The 21,039-nt window shown below is 45.5% G+C and overlaps 1 protein-coding gene across 13 annotated transcripts in view; it reads left to right on the top strand.

The window, feature by feature from the left end:
- The window catches only part of VPS13D (vacuolar protein sorting 13 homolog D), a 267,380-nt gene that overhangs the window by 209,032 nt on the left and 37,309 nt on the right, over positions 1 to 21,039 (top strand). For 12 of the 13 annotated variants that reach the window (XM_042257233.1, XM_012187296.3, XM_042257230.1 and 9 more), the window contains one exon: positions 1,467 to 1,662. The exons of the other annotated variant lie outside the window; for it this stretch is intronic. In XM_042257233.1, coding sequence (XP_042113167.1) covers positions 1,467 to 1,662 — 196 coding nt within the window. The remainder of the gene's footprint in view (positions 1 to 1,466; positions 1,663 to 21,039) is intronic. 13 annotated transcript variants of the gene reach the window in all.

Here is a 21,039-nt window from a genome sequence, read left to right as displayed (position 1 = left end):
GTGGCCTCATCCAAGGGGGACCCATTAAGCTCTGGGAGATACGAAAGCAGTAGAGTGAGATCCTTCCTTTGAATGAAAAAAAAACAAAAAACAACCCTTAAAAGATAACAAGAAACAGAATCGATGCTGTCTCCTTGGTTTTTAAACCAAGTTTTTAAACTGGGAGTCAGGCTCAGGTCCCCCTGTCAGCCCCACTCAACCCAGGTTCAGTCATGTTCTGACTCTGCCATGAGCTTTGTTCCAAACTTTGGGAAAGGCCTGTTGCCTCACTGGAGCAAGTGGACCCAGAATCCAGAAGAAATGCTGTGAATTGTTAGTTTATTCTCACCCAAGGAACTTCCTTTACCAATTTGTCTCACTAGAGCTGAAGAGTCTATAGAGAGCGTCCTCATACCCCCTCCATCAAAGGGTAAACATCTGTGAGTGTCCCTGGCACAAATCCTGGAGATGATTCTTCTAGCAATGCCTGCGTCCTCTCCAGCCTCTGCCAACTTCTGGTCACTTGGGAGGCTCTTTAAGGTCACTGCCGTCACCTTTCAAAATGTTTGGAACGTCTGTTTAACCTCGGTCAGTCTTTTGAACCGATGACATCTAGGGTCCCAGCTGGCACTGGCAGCCTTGGGGGTGCCCTTCATCCAGGCTTCACCCTTGACTCCGATTGCCTGCACCTGTTTCAGCAATGTGTGCAGGAAGGAGTTTTGACCCCATTTCAGGCATTCAGTGGTGCTGGCTACTGCTGCTGCTAAGTCACTTCAGTCGTGTCTGACTCTGTGCGACCCCATAGACGGCAGCCCACCAGGCTCCCCTGTCCCTGGGATTCTCCAGGCAAGAATACCAGAGAGGGTTGCCATTTCCTTCTCCAATGCGTGAAAATGAAAAGTGAAAGTGAAGTCGCTCAGTCGTGTCTGACTCCTATCGACCCCATGGACTGCAGCCCACCAGGCTCCTCCGTCCATGGGATTTTCCATGGAAGAGGACTGGAGTGGAGCGCCATTGCCTTCTCCGGTGGTGCTGGCTAGTCACATAGTATTATTTGAAAACTGAGGATTTATATTTGGTCCTTGCTCCACCTTACATTTTAGAGGATCCCAACTTTACACAAGGGCTGGCCCAATTTGCTGGTCTGTTGATTTAATCCTCTGTCTGCACCCTTTCCTGATTGCCCATAAGCTATTCAAGCTCTGGAATTAAAAAGTAGTCACTGGTAACCTCTTCGCTTTCCTTTGATTTTTCAAAACTGAAACACGCTGTCCTTCTCACTGACGTGTGATGCATGTTCTCTGACTCAACTCCGAGGGCGCACCTGCTGCCTCCCCATCTTGATGGGCCTCCCTGTTGCCTGTCAGGAGGTTGGCATGATGCCCATATGTCTGCCTCGCCAGGTGCATGAAATTGAGGGGTTTGCCTTTAAATGCTTTTGCTTTTGTCCTTGGCCAGGTTACCACAGCCCTTGTCTCTTTTGCTAGGTATCATTGGTGGACTGACCAGTGTTATAACCTCAACCGTGGAAGGTGTGAAAACAGAAGGGGGTGTCAGCGGTTTCATATCTGGCCTTGGGAAAGGGCTTGTTGGCACTGTCACCAAGCCCGTGGCAGGCGCCCTGGATTTTGCATCAGAAACAGCCCAGGCGGTGAGAGACACAGCCACCCTTAGTGGCCCCAGGTCAGTGGTCATGGTGGGGGAGTGGCTTTTGCAATTTCCAGCCCCAATCTGCTGCCTCTCCTGAGCCATACTGATATGTTTGATCGTACACTTTCTGCCTTAATGAAATGATTTTTTAAAAACTGAATATACATAACTAAAATTTCTGACCTGCCTAATACAAATACATGAAAATGAAGTGTAAACATCTGGCATAGTTTTCTATATATACGTATCTATTTATACCCACATATACTGGATGTGTATGTGTGTGATTTTTTTTTTTTGATTTTTTTTTTTTTATTAGACTAATCAGAAACACAGGGGCATCCTTACGCACATCCCCTGTTCACCAAACTGAGTAGACCCCTCCAGACACCCGTTAAGAAAACTCTCAGGCCACAGGCTGTGTCTTGCTCCAAGGCTCTGTGGTGTGGTTGGAGAATCCAACGGTTGCAGTTCACCGCATGGAGTCTGTCCCTTCTTAGTTCTCCCTCCATCTGAAAGTGACAGCCAGTCCCCCAACCTTACAGAGAAACTCCCCAAGGAAGCTGGCAGTTCTTCTGTGGGATGCCGTCTTGCCTTGATACCAGCTGAGACAGGAAATCAGTGACAGCCCACACAGCTCCGTATCCCATAGACTCCAACTACTTTAACTTTGCTATTCATGTTAGTGGCCGATTTTAGCCTCCCTTGTCCAGAGTGACTAATTGGGGATCTTATCAACAAAGGGTGTAATCAGTGTTATAGTTCCCAGCCAAGCTGGACTCCACTTAAGCCCAGAAGATTTTGCTGCTGCCTGGTTAATAGATATCCCCTGAGTGAGTTAGTAGGCCCTTAGAACGCCCAGGGCCTGGGCCACGTCCACACCCTGTCGCTCCCTCAAATAGGATTTGAAGTGAAATCGTCCCCAATTAAAATGAATCCATTTTCTGTCACCAGGAAGCCTTATTGATGACACATTACTGCGCTAGGGGAAATGCTTCAGATTGTAGACGCTGACCACGTCATGTGTTCAGCCAGAATGTCTTCCATCTGGAAGCAGCTGCTTCTTAAAAAAAGGGTCTGTGAGGTTAGTGAGGTTACATTCTATTCTCAGACACAAAGTTGAAACAATCCTTGAATATATCTCAAAGCATGTAGGAAGCTGGGGAAGGGGGCAGGAGGGAGGCTTCAGAAGGATTTCCAGTTAGTTTCTCCATGTCTGCCTGAAGCCCAAAAAGTCTCTGTCCAGTACTTTGTTAGGACAGTAAGACCCAATGAAGCCCAAGTAAAGTGGAAGGCCCTGAATAATTCCGGAAGACCCATTCTTATCCTTAAAATCCTAGAGTGGTCAAGGGACAGAGTGATTTGTTTCCGAAAGAGTCTAAGGTATATGTGTTAAATTTAGAAACATTATTTTGTGTTGTGAACTCTCATGATGTTGACCAGAAAGAAATCACTTGCATTTTATACAGTGTCAGTTTGGAAAGCTTGATGAAGTTTCACATTCGTTTTAGGAGCTCAAGAAAGACACAAAATGCTTGCTGCAGAAAGGTGGTGTTGTCATTTTTACCAGTTGTCTAGCTTTATTGCAGAAGGTTCTATTTACTGAAGCGACTTAGCAGCAGCAGCAGCAGCGTGTATCTATCACTCATTCATTTTTTGATGAGTAAATATTGATTGCAAATTGCCTGAAAACCGAAGGGTGGGAATATAGCAGAACGCAAGGCTGAGCCTAGTCTCAGAGGACTTACAGTCAAGCAGGGTAGCAAACATAAAACAAATAATCATAGGAGTAATTATTTGCTAAAGTTGTGATAAATGACACAGGAAATTTACAGAGTGCCATGGGACTGTATAATTAGAGGAGGCAAGGAGTCAAAAGAGGTTTGCTCATGTGTGGTCAGTGGGGTCAAGAAAGGCATATCTAGGGTGTGGAGAAAAGGGAACCCTCTTACACTGTTGGTGGGAATGCAAACTAGTACAGCCACTATGGAGAACAGTGTGGAGATTCCTTAAAACATTGCAAATAGAACTGCCTTATGACCCAGCAATCCCACTGCTGGGCATACACACCGAGGAAACCAGAATTGAAACAGACATGTGTACCCCAGTGTTCATCGCAGCACTGTTTATAATAGCCAGGACATGGAAGCAACGTAGATGTCCATCAGCAGATGAAGGGATAAGAAAGCTGTGGTACATATACCCAATGGAGTATTACTCAGCCATTAAAAAGAATACATTTGAATCAGTTCTATTGAGGTGGATGAAACTGGAGCCGATTATACAGAGTGAAGTAAGCCAGAAAGAAAAACACAACACATATATATGGAATTTAGAAAAATGGTAATGATGACCCTGTATGCGAGACAGCAAAAGAGATACAGATGTATAGAACGGACTTTTGGACTCTGTGGAAGAGGGAGAGGGAGAGGGTGGGATGATTTAGGAGAATGGCATTGAAACATGTATACTATCATGTAAGAAATGAATCACCAGTCTGTGATCGATACAGGATACAGGATGCATGGGGCTGGTGCACGGAGATGATCCAGAGAGATGATATGGGGTGGGAGGGGGTTCAGGATTGGGAACTCATGTATACCCGTGGCAGATTCATGTCAATGTATGGCAAAACCAATACAGTATTGTAAAGCAAAATAAAGTAAATATAAAAATTAAGAAAATAAGTAAAATAAAATAAAAAAAAAAGAGAAAGGCTAGATGAAGCCTGACATAAAAGTGTGACCTGACCACGTAAAGAGAAAGAATAGTCACACCTCCCAGGTAATGGGGGACAGGGAACCTGTGCGCTTTGCCTCAAAGCAGATAGCAGTTGGCCAGTCTAATTGAATTGCCCAGAACAGCTATCTTCTAGTCACTCAGTCCTCCTAGAAACCAAAGCTCTAGTGATAAGTGAGGAGCAGCCAGGTAGCCATGGGCCCTTGGGCATGGAAGTTCAGAGGGGACATTGAGCTGCTGCCTTTCTTCTCTGTTCCTGGAGGAGGCAGTAGTGGGAGAATCATGGCCATAGTACCATGCTCTAGACCCATGCTAACTTAGGGCCTCAGAGAAACTTGGCCCTCCACCCTTCATTGCACTGAAAGTCATTACAGATTCTTCTGGAACTCTGGAACCCATTTCCCTTGGTCCATTTGTCTAGATCGAACCATATGGCTATTAATGAGGAGCCATGTGTTACAGAGAAAAGATCCCTTAACCTGGAAAACAATAGCACTGGGTCCCAACCCCCTTCCTTACCAGTTTGGGCCCTTGGTCAAGCCTCCGAGCCCCCTTGAAGCCTCAGTTTTTTCCTGTCTGAAGTGGGGATAAATATATCTATTTATTCTCTCTCAGAGGTTTGAAACCCAACCAGAGTTATTTTAATGTGGATGTTATAAAGAACTATAAAATGCTGAGTGATACTATTTTTGAAGTCACATTAAAGGAGCAGAGAGGTTTTTGCAGGTGGAGAAACGTTTGAGTGCCTCAAGGGTTTGTTCTGATGACACTGTGATCTCTTAGGAACGTACTAGTTCTCCCAAGGGATAAATCACCCCGATTTCTTGGAAGTGAGTTGTAACCATCTCCAACCATCCCAGTTGATTGAACAGGATCCAGGGGTGTTACTCAGGGTTTTTCCCCACTGTTTAGACAACAGGGACTAACAAACGATTTGAAGGGATTAGAAGTGAGATTCTGACCGAGAGCTGACCTGAGCCCAGGGACCGAGCCAGCAGTAGAACCCAGGAGTCCAGGCGCTCTGCCTCTGAGTCTGCTCTTGGAATGAGACTTTCTGCTTCCTTTGTAATATTTCATCCAAGGGAAGGCTTAGATCTTAGCATCTATGTTTTAACCGACCCAAATTTCAAGCAGATGATAGCAAAGTAAGCCATAAAACTGTGAAAGAATATTCCTTCCAGTAATCCATCTGAAAAGTGGCCTTACAGGAAATATTGGCTCCTTTCTGTGTTTATTTGAACATGATTTTATTTATAGGGAACCCCCTCCCCCCCACTTGAGTTCCTTGAGATTAAAATACTTCCAAGTTCCTCTCCCTGTTGGCATGTGCAGGCGTTCCAAGAAGGCAGCCACCTACCTTTTCCCTGAAATTTCCATGCAGTCTCACAGTTCTCGGGAAGGCAGGTGGGGGTGGGGGAGAGGGGAGGGCGGAGGACGGCAGAGCCTCTGGCCTCAGCATGAATGCTGTGGGCCAGTATCCCCTGCTGCATTTGTTAACTGCACAAGTATGTGTGGTTTGGAACTGAAGAAGAAAGCCTCTTCCAGGGCCACGTTCTGCTGGCTCAGGTTGCATCTTCTCGTCTCCATGTGTTGAGCCACATTTGTCCATTCCCAAGTAAAGTTTACGAAAATGGCACTGAGGCAGCCACGCTTGCAATGCCACTGAAGCCATGTGGACAAGTCTGCCACCCTTCAGGTGGTGGTGGTTTAGTTGCTAAGTCGTGTGTAGCCCATCAGGCTCCTCTGTCTGTGGGGTTCTCCAGTCAAGAATACTGGAGTGGGTTGCCATTTCCTTCTCCAGGGGATCTTCCCAACCCCAGAATCGAACCCGGTCTCCTGCATTGCAGACAGATTCTTTACCGAGTGAGCTACGAAGGAACATTTCATGGGACCAGGCCAAAGCCGAGGCAAGTCCAGTTCTCTGCGTGTGGGGTTGAGTTTGCTGGTAGCATTTAAAAGGTACTTTCAGTATAAAACCTCAGAGACCCAGCAGCAGCAAAAAAAAAAAAAAAAAAAACCAACGCAGAAAAGGAAGGTCTGACCTTGAGCTATTTATTTACTTGTTTATTTCTCTGAATACTGTATGTTGTACACATGGGGTCACAGGACATTTCAAGAAAGCAGCAGCTGGAGGTGTGTTAAACTGAGCCCCTGAGATTTCCTCCAAACTATTTCTTCACCTTTTCTGTCAAGACCCAGAACCAGGGGGTAGAGGTGGGAGTTGGCAGAACTTAAAATATTCAAACTAATTTAGCAAAGCTCAGGAGTGTTGGCGCTTATCTCATTATTTGTCAGATAAGGAAGAAGGGGGAATCGGAAGGATAATGATAGATCTGCATTTAAGGATCTCACCATCAGGACCCTGATAACGTTCTGGGATCCTCATACTGTGCACATAGATGCAAATTCCAGTTGCTCAGAGAGTTTTTTGAGTAACCTTTCAGTCGATTTCACAGGAAAGATTCGTGGTGGACTTACTTGACTTCTTCAAGTGAAAACACTCCCAAGATACCACCTAAAATTCGTTAAAGATACTTAACGTGAATGGCCTCTTAGATGTGAAATGGAAATGGATTTTTTTTTTTTTTTTTTTTCAGGAAAAGCCCTTTCTGTTAGCATTTGCATCCTAACCCACAACTCTCCAGGATGAATGGGTTAAGACCCTCATGAGTCATCAGAGCCTGGATGCAGTCAGGGCAGGCAGATGAGAAGAAAGTTAGCAAAGGGGATTTAGGAAGTGCTTCTTCTGCTCTTCCAGTCCAGTCTGGCAACACTGCTCGTAATTGCTGTGCTCTGAATGCAGCCGTCTGCCCTTTGTGGTGTATTATACATAACACATCAGGCAGAATTGGCTTGCATTAAGCCTTTAGGAAACTTCCAAAGGTAAAAATCTAATAAAAATGTAAACGTTCATTAGTATATACCATGTGTGCATCCATGCATGCCCAGTCACTCAGTCGTGTCTGACTCATTTGCGACCCCGTGGACTGTAGCCTGCCAGGCTCCTCTGTCCATGGGATTTTCCAAGCAAGAATACTGGAGCAGGTTGCCATTTCTTCCTCCAGGGGATCTTTCCGACCCAGGGATTGAACCTGCATCTCTTACGCATTGGCAGGCAAATTCTTTACTGCTGAGCCACTGGGGAAGCCCAGGATATACCAGTGCTCTCAGTTTTTTCCACCATGTTCCCTCTAAGGCAGAGGATGGTGGACCTATGCCCCCTGAATCTGGAGGCAGAGCAAGTCCAGCACTTCTTGAAAAGTTTCTGTTTTATCTTAAAACTGTAAATGGAATTTACAGTTTATCCCATGTTTGTTTTAAGTAAGGTAATATTTTTACATTGCTACCCAGTGAAATCAACTGTTCAGAAAGATACACCATGTCATCCTGTGGCTCCTGCCTCTTGCTCATTTAAGAAGTACAAGATACTCCTTCCAGATGAACTCTGCAGACCCATAAAGCCATGGTTATTGGCCCAGGTGAAAAGCAAGCACCTAGGACAGGTTTGACCCAAGGTTCTGTTTCTCATCTTTGGGCATATCTGTCTATTGGCTTGGTAACCATCTGCTGGGGGCAGCCAGGGCGTTTGTTGACATGTCAGTTTTATCATGAGAAGAAATTCAATTTCGGTGAAACTGAAAAATTACTGTTGCATCTGGCTGAAAGGAAGGGACTGTTCATATCTCTCCGGTTTCCAAAAGTGGCCCCGTGGCTCTAGGGGCACCCCTCTGTCTGTCTTCTGCTCACCCCTGACTATGAGGTGAGAACTCTGTATCCTTACTTCCTGATCTTGCCACACCAGGCCTTTCCCGAGAATGCTTGAACGTCGATTGATCCTTCTCTCAATCCTCCTGAGCACACCCAGCAGAAGAAACAACATTCAGAACTATGCTAATGACATGTGATGTCTCACTCGGGTCTGAAATTAAGCTGATGAAATTACAGAATAAGATATTTTTAAGAAACATCTTAACATGCCTTATAAGTTAAAATTTCTCTCCCAGGAACACAAGCAGAGAACTCTTATTTTCTAAGTCAGACTTCTTCCCTCCTGCTGAACTCCAAATACTGTACTCCCCTTTCACTCAAAGGCTCCAGACGATCCATTCTCATTGTAACATAGCTTATGGAAAGCTCAAATCTGTTGATGGAAAAAAAAAGAAGTGTGTTCCTGCACACACATATTTGAGAAAAGCCTTTCCATTTATGAAATCCCATGACTCATTTTTATGCGAGATTATCTGTTAGGGGAAAAACCACTTTTTTGGTCATGGTACATTATTATCGTTTCTAGAAAGGAGAGTGTCTATTTTTTGCCATTTTTGGCTTGCAGAGATGACTGACTTCATGGAAACGGCACTATCCTGCTTCCAAAAGTAAAAATAAATTGAATTCAGGCACGTACGTCTTTGATATATAGTCCTGGTGTCTCAACCAGCAGGTCTTTGCTCAAAGAAAATAGAATGGAAAGTATGATTGCTTTCTAATTCTGGTTTCTTCCATTTAAAAATTAAATAGTCTGAGGCGTGTGCATGCACGCACACACAGACACACACACATGCACACACAAGTCCTTATATATGTAGTCCCTTCCTTGTTCGGAGACTTGATTTTTAAAACTCTGGAATGACCCCCAGTCTTACATACATAAGATATGCATTTGAGGTTTTTGGTTTTAACTTCAAAAGAAGCAGAAGTGTATTTCTTCCTGAGAAAATTTGTACTCCCTGTATTAGAAAAGAATTAAATGTCATTTAACTGTTGGTGGAATTCCTCTGCCAAGGCATGAGGTTTATTTATTTTTAGATTTCGATGGCCATCTTCTGTCTTTCATGGTTTTCCCTTCCAGAATCATCCCTCTTAGCCCAAGATGAAATTGGAGTCTCCCTGAAAAAAAGGATCCAGGTTTGAGTTCATAGCCCCTGCTCCCAGAGAGCTTTAGTTAGTAGGATAATTCTGAAATAAATAGAGGCCATATGGGTTAGCAGAGAACTGAAGAGTATAGTACTGTTTTAGAAGTAAAGGCCTGCAGCCATTGATGGAAGAAAAGGCAGCCTTGGGTTTTATTAACTCCAAGTTCCCTTACTCTGAGACCTTTTTCGAGTACTCTTTTTATCTTTTTATCAGACTGCCTCTCAAAGACAGACTTGTGCTGAGTTTCTCACTAATTTGTCAAATGGCAGGGTGGGGAAGGAGGGAGAATGAGATTGAATTAGTGTAACATTTTAATCACAAAGAAAATTTTATTATATTTATTATATATGGGTGGGGCTTCCCCAGTGACTCAGCGGTCAGCAATGCAGAATATGCAGGAGAAGCAGGCTGAATCCCTGAGTCAGGAAGATTCCCTGGAGGAGGAAATGGCAACCCACTCTGGTATTCTTCCCCGGAAAATCCTATGGACAGGGAAGCTTGGTGGGCTACAGTCTCTGAGGTCACAGAGTCAGACACTACTGAGGACTGAACACACACACACACACACATGTATTATATATAACTCAAATCAGGTTAACAGTGTTGCTAACCTATATCCTTAGTGGATTTACTTTAATATGTAGAGAACATGGATTTCTAAGTAGCACATAATTTATACATATGGGTCCTTTTAGGACAGAGGTTCTCAAAATATAGTCTAAGGACCCCTGGGGGACCCCCCCGAATACTTTCCAGGGGATCTGTAAGGTCAAACCTATTTTTGTATATTTACATGTTCATATATAGATATATGGAGGGAAAAACAACTATTTTTATAATAACATTCTCTAATGAATGAACAGAGGAGTTTTCCAGAAGCTACACAATATGCGATATGGCAGCAGGTTAGCTGTGGAAGCAGATAAAAGAATGGCAGCTGTTTTCGATGAAGCAAGAGTTATAGAGATTTGCAGAAATATGAAACAGTGCCTCTCTTTGCACCTTCTGTGACTTCATGAATATGTCACTGGCCAACAAATACCTCTACCTGGTTAATTTCTTTGACAAGCTATTTTGTTTGAAAATATGGTGATGATCCATCACCTGCTGATAAATAGTGCATATCGGTAACGATGGATTAATGTGGATTAAACTGTAGGAGCCGCTGTAACGCGATGCTTCACTTTGGCTTCCTGCCAACAATTGTCAGTCCTCCTCGTTTGCTCCTGACTTTTACTGGGTTTCTTGAAGTAACAAATGTGAAGATTTTACCACATATCAGAAGGACCTCTCACAATAATTTACCTAATTTAGTCCTTCACCTTAACCTGCCATCCCAATAAATTCTAACTTCAGCAGCATGGTAAAGTGCTCAGCAGAGGACTTCAAAGTGCAGGGTCCATCTTGTCAAAAGGCCACTCAGTTGTATGAGCAGTGCCCTGAGCTCATTCAGGAAATCGAGAGGGTATCTCTCTGTCAGAGTTTACTTGGCAAAACCTCAGTTTTCTGCCCGGGCAAAGTTGATGGAGCAGGATAAACCCACAATATTTGGATAAGTTCCTTTGAACTCCTTGCAGAGAGCAGTTTTTATGAGGCCGTTGTTCTCCGTTAACACCAGAGACAGCTCCTAGTAGATTTTCCCCAAACATACTTCAAACATAGATAATGGCAGGGGTGACCCAGGCTGTATCATAAAATCCCAGAGGCTGCTGAAAACTTCAAAGGGAAGTCCGCACAGAGCTTCACCTCTTGTTACAAGGAGGATGGATCAAGCTGGTGGGTTGGGGCTAGCTGAATGTAGTGTAACCTCACTAAGTACCTCCAGGATGGACAGAGGACAGGACTCGTTGGTCCTCTAGACTTGACTGAGCTACTGCGGCAGCACAGTTAGGGTAGTTAGACTGGCACCCGGCCACCTCCCAGGGCATCAGCATGTCAAATTAGCATGTGTGGGTACCTTCATGTCTTCTAGTGAAAAGATGTGAGCCTCAAAGAATTTCTGTGTTCTTGTTTGAACTGTTGAGGGGCCCTGTTAATTTAGTTAATGAACTTGTGATATTCTAACCTGATTGCTTTGAGAGCTCTCTGGTTCATGTGTAGGCAAACTGACAGTAAAAATTCATCAGGTGGTGAAGTACTGACCTCCTGCTATATTCCAGGCATATAATAGGTATTAAGTACTGAGAATATTTAATACTGGAGGACAGACTGCCTTGAAGAATCTTCCAAGTTCCTGAGAATCATCAAAGTGTCTGTGGGTTAATGTTCTTGAATTAGTCTTACATGTCCATTTAAGCAAGTTTCCTATAGCTTTCTTAAAGTACCCGTTTATTAGTCACTTGACTTGCTATTTGTTCTTGGAAACAAACTGCATTTGTGTGTCGGTAGTCTATATTTGGTGGTGTGTATTGGTGTATATTTGATAGTTACAGGCATTTTTCCCTGCACATTATTAGGTCACCACAACCCTTTCAAAATGAATTGTTATCATTTTACTAATTGCTTACAATTGTATAATTATCTCTTAATTTTCCAATTGTTCTTTCCACCTTAGGCATATTTACTAAATATTCTTAAGTTTCTACAATTAATAAGAACAGTGTTTTTAAAAAATATAATTTTGACCTTAATGATCTCTTTATGACAATTTTTTTAATCTTTTCAAATTAAAGTTTGTTTTATCAGAGTAAATAGCATACCCACACTTTCAGAAATCAAAGATTTCTTCCTGTGGGAAATAAACCATCAGTCAGCTGCCCCATTTTTCCCCAACCCCTGATTCCTGTTCCTTTAGAGGCAGCCACCTCCAATACTTTGGGCTGTATTTTCATTTTGGAGGTACTTAACCTCCATGTTTCTAAAGGAATAAAAATGAGAATAGTCGTATTTCTTGATATCATTTGACTTCTTATTGCTGTCTATACATGTCCCCCGCACCACCCCATCCCATTTTTCAGTATACTGCAGTTATATCATTTTCTGGTAAATCAGTAACTCCACCTTTACATTGTTGTTGTTCAGTCGCTAAGTCGTGTCCAACTCTTTGCAACCCCATGGACTGCAGCCTGCCAGGAGCTTGCTCCTATCTCCTGGAGCTTGCTCAAATTCATGTCCACTGAGTCAGTGATGCTACCTATATGTAAAGAATATTCCCAGTGAAGCCACGTAGGTTACTATGATTATGTTTCCAGTTTGGTTCAACTTTGTGGTTTGTTTTTTTTCTCACGGGAGCCAATAATCACTTTTATTATTTTTGCTTAGTTTTATATAGACATATTCCCAGTTTATCCTCAAATTTTTATCTACTTTTGCCTTTTTCACTCTGAGGTTAGTAACTCCTTTTTAAGAGATTTTTCCTATCTGCCTATTACTAATACATCCATACACTCTCCTGTTGTTGTTCAGTCACTAAGTCATGTCTGACTCTTTGCAACCCCATGGACTGCAGCACGCTAGGCCTCCCTGTCCCCCACCATCTCCTGGATGCCTGAGTTCATGTCCATGGCATTGGCGGTGCCATCCAGCCATCTCATTCTCGGTCATCCCCTTCTCCTTCTGCCTTCAATCTTTTCCAGCTTCAGGGTCTTTTCCCAATGAGTTGGCTGTTTGCATCAGGTGGCCAAAGTATTGGAGCTTCAGCTTCAGCATTAGTCCTTGCATTGCAGTGAGTATTCAGGGTTGATTTCCTTTAAAATTCCTCCTGTCCATGTTTAAAAATGTACTTAGTAATTGATCTAGTTACATTGACTTAGTTACATTTTTTCTCTGGAAAGCCTTCCCCTAGCTGCCTCTTGTTCCTGTCCTCCATAGAGTGAAGGCCTTCATTCTCTCCTGGGTTTCTTTCTCCTGTTTGCTTGTTTTGTCCTTTTTCTTTCATGAATAGACAGTTCTCAGATGTTTGGTGATTCTTGATGAGGTGTTCTCCTATCTTGAGAGGAGGTGCTAGTCTGCAGATTGGGGGCTCTCTGTGTGGGGCCCGGGGCCTCATTGTGAAGCATCAGGTGGGGACCTGCTGGTGCCCATCTTCTGCTGAGGAGGAATGGGCTGGCTGCGGGTAGGAGAGCCCTGTGGTCTTACTGCTTCTTATCCAGACTTCTACCCAACTTTCCTGTCTTCACCATCTCACAAACAGGCCTCCCTGTTCCTCCCTGATGCCCCAAGCACTCAGAGCTCCTCGGTGTACCCCCATCTTTCTGAAATTCAGCGGTTAATACACTAATTAGCTCACTGCTTTGTGGCTGCTACTCCCTCAGGCTTACATCTCAGCACCACTTGTCCATCTGCTCTTCAGCTTCTAAAATGTTGTTGACACCTTCTCTTTATCCTCTTGGATCCTTGCCACTTGTATCCCTTTGCTTTTACTTTAAAGGGGTCTCTGGACTCAATCTGTCATAGTTAATCAGAAGTCCTATAATTTAGGTTTTTTTCACTGGTTCATTCATCTTTTCTTGATGTCTTTTCTCCTCCACATCCAGCTAGTAGCTCTGAATTAATATAGTTTTACTGAAACCCGTATACACTGTTTCTGCTAAAACAGTCTTTTTAAGTTTGGTGGTATCGATAAGTAAAAATACTGCTAGCATTTTTGAACCTTTCCTGTGGATGTTTACTACGTCCTACGTATTTTACATGTATTATCTCATTTAATCATCGTGACAGCTTTTGAACACCATCTGCTTAGGGAGGTCAGCAGCCCTTCTTTCCCAGAAAGATTTAGAATGCATCTGGAGAGAGACCGTTGGTAGTCCCAACCCCAGCTTTGTGTCTGGAACTGGCCTTTAATCTCTCATTCCGTGTGTTGTAAAGAAACAGGTTGTGGAGGGCCCTTGTCAGATCCCGGGAACATGAGAGGAACAGCACACCCCACAGTAGTGACACAGCCCTGTCACCACCCCTCACTGAACCGTAAAAGCTCTTCAGAGGGGCTGGCAGCTGGTGAGCGACTAGACTTAGATCCTGGGTGCTGATGGGTGTTTCGTAGTTTCCAAGGGAAGTTGCTGAAAGTTTTCTTATCTTGACACTCCAAGGGCAAGAGGTCTCTCTTCAAAGAGAAGCGCCTGTTTCAGAAAGAGACGTGGAAAGAACATAAAATCTCAGATCTTCCCCAGTCCTGGAGAAGACGTGGGAAGGAGTGCTGTGGTGGCCGGTGTGAGATGAAACTGAGCATCTGCAGGGATCAAGAAGGGGCTCCCAGAGCCCCGCCTGTTCCCACGTCTGTACCACAAGGTCAGAGGGCAGCCCTGAACGTGAGTCATCTCACTGCTGCTGCTTAGCTGTGGCCCAGAGCAAGTTTCTCCCCCTCAGTATCTCTGGGGTGAGATTCCTCTGACTCACGGAATAGGACTGATAATGCCTACCTCGGCGGGTGGTTATGTGCCTTAGATGACATAAGGTTTATAAAGCGCTTAGCTGACTTGGGACGTGTATAATTAGGGCTCCAGAAATGGCATCTGAGTCAGTATATACCTCTCTGAATATGGGATGCTAAGCATAAGTGAAGCGGGGGTTATATCTTCACCTCTTACTTGTTCCCTGTCCCTGAAAACTTGCCGACCACTTGCTATGGTGGTGAGACCAGAAAGTCATACACTGTGCTGGGTTTTTGTCTCTCCCCTTCTCTTTCTTCACACAAAATAGTTAAATCCAGGCCCACAAACCTGTGCTTGTCACACAGTTGGAATTCTGGGTGGATGAACTCACCTGGGCTCCCAGCCCTTGTGTACCAGAAACCGCACTGGAAAAGGTGTGCAGAGGCCACGAACTTGCTCTGAACCCGCCTGTGGAAGAGCAGGTGATCCCAAACTATTGTTAGTGTCTGCTGTAAATGATATGCCTCTGGGTTCGAGCAGAGTTCAGCCAAAAGCCCCACATGACATGGAAATCTGTCCTGGAGCCAGGTTTGTCGGGTAGAAGTTATGTAGCGAATGTCTCCAAACTTTGGCATCTGTTGTCTGCCAAGGGTAAGACAGCCGAGGATGATGGAGGGCTTACAGAAACGCGGACAGGGCATGCGACCCTGTGACAGCTGACACACTGTTTCAGGCCACTGTTGCTCATCCAGTTCTCCTGATAAACAGCTTTAAAAGCATTACGTGGTTTGGAAAGCATTCTTCAAAAACAGTTATATTTTCCAGACGCATGCCAGTCCACTGTTTAGTATTGTTGGAGGGTTTTGAGTTGTAGAATCAGATCTCCCTTCAGTGGGGCTCTTGGAACTGTGACGGACTTATCTGTCTGACTCCGACTGCTGCCAGGGCAGTCTCACAACAGTGTTATCATGTTGGTCGAGTTCCCCCAGGTCTCTTTAGAAAAAATAAAAGTGCTCTTGGGTTCAGGACTAGAGTTTAAAAGGAAAGACTCTTTCATCTCTAGCTAGGCGTGATGGGCTTTTTAAAAAAATTATTGCTTTCATCATGGACCCCTTGGTTCATGGCTTCTGCATAATGAAAGTAGGAGATAACGTTGGATATTATAAAGCTTTGAGCCTTTGCGAAACTAGCTTTCTCCAGAGTATAAAGGTTCATTTCATAATTCATTTCAAAACTCATCTTCCCGGTGGCCCAGTTTCCAGAAATTTAGCTCCTTTAGGAAATTCTGGGTGTCACTTGCAGGGGAAGTGGCTCACAGGGGAATGGACAGTGCCAGGATTAGGCAATGCATACGGATCTTGAGCTGACGTTGACCATGCTGTTGTTCACTCAGTTGTGTCTGACTCTTTGCAACCCCATGGACTGTTGCAGGCTCCTCTGTCCGTGGGATTCTCCAGGCAAGAATACTGGAGTGGGTTGCCATTCCCTTCTCCAAAGGATCTTCCCAACCCAGGGACTGAACCTGGGTCTCCTGCATTGCAGGCAGATTCTTTACCATCTGAGCCACTAGGGAAGTCAAAGTCTAATATACCACAGGGTGGTTGTTTTTTATTTTTAAGTTCAGTGAAAAGATTCATAAGATCTTATTCTTATTCCAAAAATGCAATAGTAGAGCTGACAGAATGGCCTTGAACATTATTCTGATTTATTGTGTTGAAGTGACAGCAACTCACATTCTTTTACTGCGTCAGTGTAGGATCAGTTCTTCCTTGATTCACGTCTCTGTGATCAAAATAACGGATCTGGATGTTCCCTTTGGGCGTTGGAGGCAGCGTGCTCTCTTGAAAGAGAACAGGACTGCGAAGCGTGAGACCAGAACGCCGATTGCAGTCCTGACGCTGCTTTGCTTGGTGGCCGCGTGCTGCTTTTCATCCCCTTCTCAGGTCGGTCCTCCCACTTCCGAGGGAGTGAGCATCAGCCCTGCCCTGGTCACATCTGCACAGCTGAGGGGTAATGCCCTGGAAGAATGACACAGAGGGGCCTCCCTTAGTGCCAGAAGCTGGACACTGGAACGAAGAAAGCCCAGAAAGGACATTTGAGAGGCTGATAATGTTTTCTAAAAATAAAAAGGCAGTAGGTGACTGTGAGGCCGCGTGTACCTAAACCATCCCTGAGCAGCCCTGGGCCAGCCCGAGCCCAGCAGGCTTAGCACTGCTCAAGTCAGTTACATCTCATCTTCTGTGACCTGAAACCTGTGGCTGACCCTGCTCTGTCACCACTTCAGCCCGCTTCTGATTCCACCTCTGGGGACACGCAAGTGCCCCCGAGTGATGGGCCAGGTCATGTGTGGGGGGTGGTGGTGAGGGCAGCCTGTGGAGAACCCCTCGTCAACAGACCACTTCCTACCTGTTTAGTCATCATCGAGAATTCACAGGTTTTCTTAGCTGGTGGCCAAGAAATCAATGTTTAAAAAAAAATACAAAACCAAAACCCCTCAACAGAAGCCATTTTGCCCCAAGAATGGACGTATATGGTGTGGGAAAGCAAATCTCAAAACATATTTCCTTTTTAGTTCCTAAACTAGTATCAGCCTAGTCCTCCTTAACCCTGTCCACAGCACTAGAATAAACAGTCCAGAAAATACGAAGGAGAGAAGAGTGTAGAGCCGGCTGTTGGCCGATGGCAGCTCCAGGCATGCGTATTGGCTGTTCCTGCTGCACCCTTTTTGTAAGCAGCTTGGGCGCCTGCATTTTTCCCAGTCTGGCCTTGTTGTCTGCTTATGATTTGTCTGTCCCTGAAATCTGGTCATCAGAGTGACCCTGAGATGGAGAAAGTCCAGCAGGAATAAGGGGCATCCAGGTCACTGTTGACAAGTTCTCAAAGTCTGTCGTGGTTCATAATTGGGTCTCATTCTCAGGGATAGATCTGGTTTTCCAAATTTTACTATGTCAAAGAATACTGAAGCATCTGGGCTCATGATGGGCCAAAACGAAGCCTTCGGGAGCCCTTTTGTCATGCACTGATACCTGATGGAAGCTGGATTCTTTTATGAGTATTTGTGTAACCTGTGATAATGTGTGTGCAAGTGATCTGTAGGTTGTCTTGGGAGATGTGAGGTATTATTATGACGAAAGACTTAATTGAACCCTGCTCTTGTATATGAATAAGTAGAGACAGATTAAATGGATTACACATTTTTCTCAAGGATTTCCTAAACAGCCTACCTAGCTTTTTCTTGTCTTTTCTATTCCTGACTTCAGTGGTTCTCTATAACCTTTATTTTTAATGAACCAGAACAAATAGTACTCAGTAGAAAAATTACCACTGAGAAGAGGGATTCTCAATAGCAAGAGACAGTTTTCTGTGACCCATTCATTCCATGGCACTTCGTGTCTACTCAGAAAAAAGGTGCTGGAGGCTTTGGAATGACAAAGTCATTAGCTCATCTCTAAACATCAACATAGTGAATAAGGAAGCATTGTGAGAAAAGTGCCAAGACTGCAGTTTCCATTCAGAAACACATGGTTACCTTGAATCAAGAAGCACAACTTTCGCCTTCAGATTGAATCAGGGTCTGATGGGAAATAGGCCACTAGCTTCAAGAGACTCTGTTGAAGACATCTGCCTCTACCCAGAACTGGAAAGTGCTTTAGTGCCTGTCTTGCCGATGTGGGATTTTGGAGTTTATTTTTAAACAAACCTGGGCCCTAGACTAGTGTTGTCTAACATTGGCTGAAAGGACAAAACTGGGCTGAAAGCACTGATAAAGTCCCCTCAAAGGCTTTCATGTCTTCAAGTGGGTTTGGGTTTGGGGTTCCTTCTCTCTGTGACTCTTACTCCTCCTCTCTCTCTATTATGCTTGGACCTTGGTTAGAAGAGTTCTATTGATCAGCTCAGTTGCCTCCTTTTATAGGTGGAACGACTGAGATGGGGAGACATACACGATGAACCGTGGACTCATCTGGCTCATCCCTTGGAGAGCCTGGTTCAGCCTGGGGATGACTTACCTTCCAGTCATTAGATGGTGTCCTCTAGAGACGTTAGGGGAGTGCACTCCTCGTGGATTATGCTCTAAAACTTGTTGGGCTCACACCCTTCATACTAGTCAGATATTGAAGGTCACAGATAAGAGCAAATGGGTAGACTCCACAGGTCTAACACAGGGGACCTTCTCCTGCTTGATTCCAGGAGACCCCACCCCAAGTGGGTACAGCCGCCCCCCACACATGCCTGCACACACATTCTGACAGTGCGCCCTTATCCCGCCGTGGTAGCCAGGGCCTGAAACATACATTTACTTTTTCCTGTTTCAACCTTAAAAATCAGACCAGCTACTTCGAGTGTTTACGTTCCCGCCCCCCATGGGACCTGGCAGGCCCGGAAGATGCCCTGGAACCGGGGCTCCTTTTGGGCTGTGTGAGGGGCCCGCGCGCTCCTCGGTACCCGGGGTCCAGGGCTTCCCGGGAGGGGCGCCACAGGAGGGCTTGGCTGCTGCTTCAGAGAAGGGTTATCAGAGATCAGACTGCAGATTTTGCTTTTGTGAGAACAAAGTGCGACCGTCCATCCAGCAGCAGCGCGGGGCCTGTACAGAGGGGCCCAGGGCCCGCTGGGATGGGGTTTTACACTTGGGCTGTCCTTTTGCCCTTCCACTGAACTCTTTTCATTTCAGTCATGAGCAAACAGTCAGTGCCTGAACTAACAACCCCGCAGTCCTCTGGAGCACGGCTGGCTTACAGTACCGAACAAAGGGAGGGAGGGCCGCGTGGGCCGGCCCAGGCCGAGGAATGCGGCTTCAGGGTTCTGCTCCATAAATTTAACCAGCACGACGAAAAGGAGATAATATGAGCCTTCGTGATGATCTGAAGGGGGAGGTTCTGTGTCCCATTGATTGCGGTCTGGCCCAGGGCCAGACCCAAGCCTGACCGACAGTTGAACCGTATCGTTAAGGCGTGTAATACAGCTTGTACTACCGCCAATGAGTACATATCCACAGGGCAAAAGTTTATAAAGAGCTGAGGCTGTCCTGTTTAACCCTCTCACACGGCATGTAATAGACCCAGCTGCCATTCAGAACTTGCCCATCTGAGGTCAAGCAGGAAAGCCAGCACGTTTCTTTACTCCAAGCAGGGCTTTTCAGGACTGGGGAGAGGGAAGAGGCACTGTCTAGAGAGGTTCGCGGCGCCTGATGCTTCTCTCCGGAGAAATGGAGCTGCCTGCCTCCTCGCCTCCTCCCCTCCTCTCAGGCCAGAAACGGGACACCTTAGTGCTTTATTCAAAGTAGCTCTCTGTTTGCAGGATAATGTTGCCAAAGGAAGCGGGGCTGACACAACAGGAAACCTACCCGTCTCCGAGGAGGAGGCTGCGCCGGTGGCAGAGGCGGTTGGATGCCACCGGTGTGGGGTGGAACACTCCCATGGAGTCGCTGAGACTCCGGACGGTTCCGTTTCCTTCCCCTGCCTCCCAGCCTCCTTGAAGCCTACCGACAGCCTCACTTTCTGACTCTCTACTCCTGAGCCTGATCGCTAAACCAGAGCAGGTGGGAGGCTGTCCCATGAAAAGCTTGTTAACCCAGCCTGCTGCCTGTCAGCTGCACTCCACCCTCATCCGGGAGAGCAGGACCTGGAAAAGCCTGGTCCTTGCAGTAATGCTGGCCTGAGTCGATGGACAGGCCAACAAAGCACTGGTCTAAGTACAGTCAGAAAGAAAGGGCTGTCTTTCTGACACCCGAGGAGAAGCATTAAGGGAGTAGTTTAGTCCTAGCCATCAGCCAGTCACATCCTTTGGCCATACAGGGAGCCTGCCTGTCCTTTGTCCATACCATTCAGGAAGACATGCATTTCTGTCCTTCCAGAGAATTACTGGTCTGCAATGGACAGGGCATCGTCAATGGATACAAGTGGGTAAATTGAAGGTGGCTCAGTGGCAAAGAACCCACCTGCCAATGCAGGAGATGCAGATTCAGTCCCTGGGTTGGGAAGATCCCATGGAAAGGAAATGGCAACCCACTCCAATATTTTTGCCTGGGAAATCCTGTGGACAGAGGAGCCTGGTGGGCTACAGTGCACAGGGTCGCAGAGTTGGACACAACTGGGTGACTAAACAACAAAGACAGCACAATGAAGTTGAGGCACAGAGCATTTACACAACTTGTTTAAGATTTCAGAGGTAATGAGAAGGGGAACTAGACTTTGAAAGGCTGAACGCAGAACACACATTTCTAACTTCTGTGCTACTTCTGGATCATTCTTGGTCTCTCCCATCAAAAAGCCCCATGATTTAAACCTGAGTCCTCTTACCCAGTCTCAGATCCACTTCCTGTTGATTCCTGAATGTGGAGGGTAGGAACTGGATACTGCCTATAACCCAGAATATCTGGGGAAAGACACTGTTGTAGTTAGTGGGGAGGTGTTCTTTACGCTAGGCTTCCCAGGGCTACCCAAGTGGCGCA

This window comes from Ovis aries, chromosome 12, assembly GCF_016772045.2.
Source record: "Ovis aries strain OAR_USU_Benz2616 breed Rambouillet chromosome 12, ARS-UI_Ramb_v3.0, whole genome shotgun sequence".
NCBI classification, from domain to species: Eukaryota; Metazoa; Chordata; class Mammalia; order Artiodactyla; family Bovidae; genus Ovis; species Ovis aries.
The sequence above is the reverse complement of the archived record's forward strand: the minus strand, read 5'-3'. Positions and strand labels throughout refer to the sequence as shown.